The 4,487-nt window shown below is 38.6% G+C and overlaps 1 protein-coding gene across 1 annotated transcript in view; it reads right to left on the reverse strand.

Moving 5' to 3' along the window:
- Nucleotides 1-572: 572 nt before the first annotated feature.
- Nucleotides 573-4,487, reverse strand: part of LOC126405964 (methionine-R-sulfoxide reductase B1-A-like) — a 5,933-nt gene continuing 2,018 nt past the window's right edge. Inside the window, exons 2-4 of the mRNA XM_050070035.1 lie at nucleotides 2,263-2,405; nucleotides 2,034-2,148; nucleotides 573-1,211 (exon numbers count right to left, since the gene is read on the reverse strand). Coding sequence (XP_049925992.1) covers nucleotides 1,192-1,211; nucleotides 2,034-2,148; nucleotides 2,263-2,405 — 278 coding nt within the window. The 3' untranslated portion in view covers nucleotides 573-1,191. The remainder of the gene's footprint in view (nucleotides 1,212-2,033; nucleotides 2,149-2,262; nucleotides 2,406-4,487) is intronic.

The raw sequence follows: 4,487 nt of genomic DNA on the forward strand, positions 1-4,487 counted from the left end.
CTTGACCTTTAAAAATAACATCACATCCTTAATTGCTAAATATAATAAGTGTATATATTTTAAAAGAGCATATTACATTCTCGTCTCTAAAGAGAGAACGGTACTTCCTCTAAATTCTGACACCAGACTTTTTAGGGCCACAAGGCTCAACCGGAGAACCAGTTCAGTCCAGAACAAGTAACTCATCTGCCTTAGTTGTTTCAGTACCGACTTAGTTGTATTCCATGTGTCCATAAATAGAGTGAAACTATTCAATAATAATAATTATGGCAACTAATATTTGAGAGAATGATTTAGAGCCCCAAAGGCTTGATTGAACATGTTGAGGAACTCTTGTTCCGTGGTTTGTCAACCTATTACATCACAGTATGGTTTCTGAGTGCCCTCAGATGTGATTTGTGGCATTCATAGTATGGTTTTGTTGTTTGGTTAACTGTTTTGTAATTTAGTATTAAGTGTATTTATGTGAAATTGTTGACGTCTTGGAAGCAAGACAAATTTCAGATTTTCTTTCTGATGATAAAGTGACATTAAATCAATCAGTCAAACCAAACAAGAATACAGACATCAGCTTATATTCATAGCTTTTTCTCATTTTAATTTAAAATAGATTTACTTCAGTTTGCATATCAGTCATTGGGATCATTTACATAAAGCTTCTCAATAGTGAAAATAGTATTATTACTGATTTCCTGCATGGTACACCAACCAGCAGGTAGAGGCAGTTGTCGATGAATAAATTAAAAATATAAATCATGACCAATCTTTATGTGCTGTAGTCTTGGATTCATTGTCTTGTGAGCTATTTCTTTCTAACAGACTTGTACGCTTGTTTGTTTACTCTGACAGTTTGGGGGAAACAGGTAAAACTGAAGGTAAACAAACATGACTTCTCTCAGTAAGAAATAGCTTACAAAATTGAGGCGCCTATTGTACCCATGAGACGATCTCAGTCATTAATAAATATGCAGCTGGTGAGACGTTGTGTAATCAGTGAGGCTATCCTGAGATGGTGATGATTGCATAATAAAACGGTGCTGAGACCAGTCCTCTGTTCTTGCCGTTCAGTGTGGCCATCTTTCATCAGAGCCCTGGCGCTCCCAGTTGGGCTTTATCCCAGAACACGTCATCCGCTGTCCACACCTTCAGCAGAGCAGAGAGACTCCTCCAAGTCCCCTCAATCAGCTCACTTTACTGCCCATCAACCTTATCTGTGGAGAGGGGGCAGAACTGTCACAGGTTATACAGCCAACGCATCTGACCTCTACTTTGTCTTGATTAGGCCGACACTTAACTGTTTCCATCAATTGTAATTATCTGTCCCCTACAAACTGTTCTGTCTGTGAGCACTGTGGGGACACTTACATTTAGTCCACCTTGCCTATTAAAGAAATACATTGGACCCATGCAAACGTCTCTAATTGGTTGCAGATTTATTTAATTAGGGGCACAAAAAAATCAAAGTTTAGAGGGTGTCTTTTCCTTTCAATATTTGTTAAATAATTAGTGTACTTGAAATCTGTGTGCTCAATTGAAATGAGGAAAGATATTAAGACTGATACTGGCTTTTTAAACCAATACCAACATCATAAAACACATCAATGCGAGCCAATAGTCGCTTTTATACAAAAACACATAATATAATCAAACATTTTTAACAAGCATCATTTAAATTTGTTTTTTTTGTGAAGAGCTGTGACATAGATATGTGTTGAATGTGACATTTTACTGTTAAAAGACAAACTTGCCTGTGCTGGTGGATAAATTTAATTTATACTGGAGACATATTTTTGGCATTTCTATACTGCAATTTCTTGTTGTTGTCAGTGGACAAACATACTGGTACTTTCACTTATATCTGCAATAAGCTGATATCGGTTGATGTATCGGCCCAGCTGATTATCGGTCAAGCTCTACATGGCATCAGCTGTAAAACTGGTATTTCTGCATTCAAAGCGCCAGCATAACACAAAGTCAGTGTACCAGGGCAGAAACAGCAGCTGCAACCTGGTGTGATACATTAACTGTTGTACCTTTAGGGACGAACTTCAGTGAGCTGCTGAATATTCAGAAGCGAGACAGGCCTTTGGCTGGCCCATCATTCACAAACTCATGGCCGAGTCCATTTCCACATTTCCCACATCGTACCTGGAACAAGACACCAGACATCTGAATCAGGATTGTGTGCATTTCGATATAGTCAGCAGTTATGCGTTAAACAATCACTACTACTCGCTACCATTAGCCACTGTACCACTGTACCTTGTATGCCCCAGGTCTCTCCTTATGTTTAGATACACTATTCTCATGGATGGTCTCTGTGAAGGCCGGCCAGGGGGACGAGTGTTCGTACTTGGAGCGGCTGGTGAACAGCTGGTGATCACACTTGGAGCACACGTAAATCCCTGAGGAGTAAAGGACAGAAGATGAGTGTTGGTTTACAACATGAGGAGGGAACTTGTTTTGGATGAGCCTGGCACAGACTTGACATCAAGGTGCCAGTGATAACAACTGTGGCAAATAGCATAAATATGGGGAAACTGGAGTGGTCTAGTTTTACTAATGAAGACGTTAAGAAATATACTTCACATGCAGACACTTTGCTGGGAAATATTGAACTGACTAAAGATGCTATAAGATGTGGTAATGTGAAGTGTAGTAACCCACAACACAGTATTGATTTATGTGGTTTTTTTTTTTAGTCTATTGTGAAGTTGCTTCATATCATCAGTCAGCCTTTTTATGAACCTCAGCCAAAGAGATATAATATCAAGCCTGGCTGAAATGAGTATGTGTCAGAGCTCCGAGCCGAAGCTAGAGCAGCATTTAAAGCATGGGTAGAGAGAGACAGGGGCCCTTTGTTTGAACAGAGGAAACATGCAAACGCAAATGAACAAGGAAGAAGAATTCTATGAGATCTGACTCATTGGCTAAAAGGTTGCAAAATAATAGTTATAATGACTTCTGGAGAGAGATTGGAGCTACAAACAACTGCAAAATGTCCTTACAGGCATACATTGATGGAGCCAGTGGTTCAGATTAAATCTCCCAGATGTGGCAGCAACATTATTATGAACTGTTAAATCATATTAAGAGGAATACTTTTGATGGCGGTATTATTGATTATGATTAATATGTCATTTTAATATAGAGATAAAGAGGTTCACTCTGCTGTTATGGTTTTAGGTGGCAATAAAGCATGTGGAGCTGATAAGATAACTGCTGAACATCTAAAATATGCTGCCAAAAAACCCTTGCTTGCTATCGGTTTTTCTGGGTTTAAGTTCATGGAACTCTGCCTGACTTCTTCCCATCATGTGTTTTATTAATGCCTGTTATTAAGGACAAAGCTGGCGAAATAAATAGCACGGGCAATTAAAGGCCTATAGCAAGAAGTACTCGAGAGAATTCTCCTGAACAGGTTGGAAAAATGCATCACTACCACTGACAAACAGTATGGTTTCAAATGTAAACATGGCAGTGACGTGCATTTTTGCTTTAAAGGAAATTTTAGATAAATATAATCGTCAGAACTCGACAATGTTTTTGTGCTTCACAGATGCCTCTAAGCTTTCGATTGCATTAATCATCAGTCTATGCACGTTAGATAGTAGGGCTCTGTATCTTAACGATTTCATGTCAGTAATGGAGTTCAAAAGGGCAGCATTTTGTCTCCTTTTCTTTTATAATGTGTACATGGAAGACTTGTCCCAGCAGTTGAATGCATGTAATACGGGGTGTATGGTCAGCGACAGTTTAATAAATCATCTTATGTATGCAGGTTATTTGGTAATCTCCTGCCCACATAGTGCTGGCCAACAACAGCTGTTGAAGATTTGCTCTGACTATGGCTGCAGACAATTATAGCGCCAGTAAAAGCAACTTTATGATTGTTTGAAGTACAGTAGACAGAAAATTAATATTTTCTTATATTGCTCTTACAGTGTGTAATGAGATGAAATATCTCGGCCACTATACTGTCAATGATTTATTTGGTGATACAGATATCCACAGACAGTGTTGTTAATTGTACATGCAAGCTAATATGCTTACTCGCAAATTCAGCATGTGCTCAGTGGATGTGAGAACAGCTCTGTTTAGAGCATTTTGTACCCTGCTGTATACTGCCCACATGTGGCTCTTCTACAGGAAGAGCAACATGCAAAGTCTTAATATGGCCTAAAATGATGGAATGGGACTGCTTCTTAAACTTATGAAAAGTTTGTAAATGTCGGTGTTCCTACCTGCCCTACTTTAATATCAAATCTCATCTACAGTGGTGTGAAAAAGTGTTTGCCCCCTTCCTGATTTCTTACTTTTTTGCATGTTTTCCACACTTAAATGTTTCAGATCATCAAACAAATTTAAACATTAGTCAAAGATAACACAAGTAAACACAAAATGCAGTTTTTAAATGAAGGGTTTTATTAATGAGGAAGAAAAAAATCCAGAGCTACATGGCCCTGTGTGAAAAAGTGTTTGCCCCC

Source organism: Epinephelus moara, chromosome 18 (genome assembly GCF_006386435.1).
Source record: "Epinephelus moara isolate mb chromosome 18, YSFRI_EMoa_1.0, whole genome shotgun sequence".
Classification (NCBI taxonomy): Eukaryota; Metazoa; Chordata; class Actinopteri; order Perciformes; family Serranidae; genus Epinephelus; species Epinephelus moara.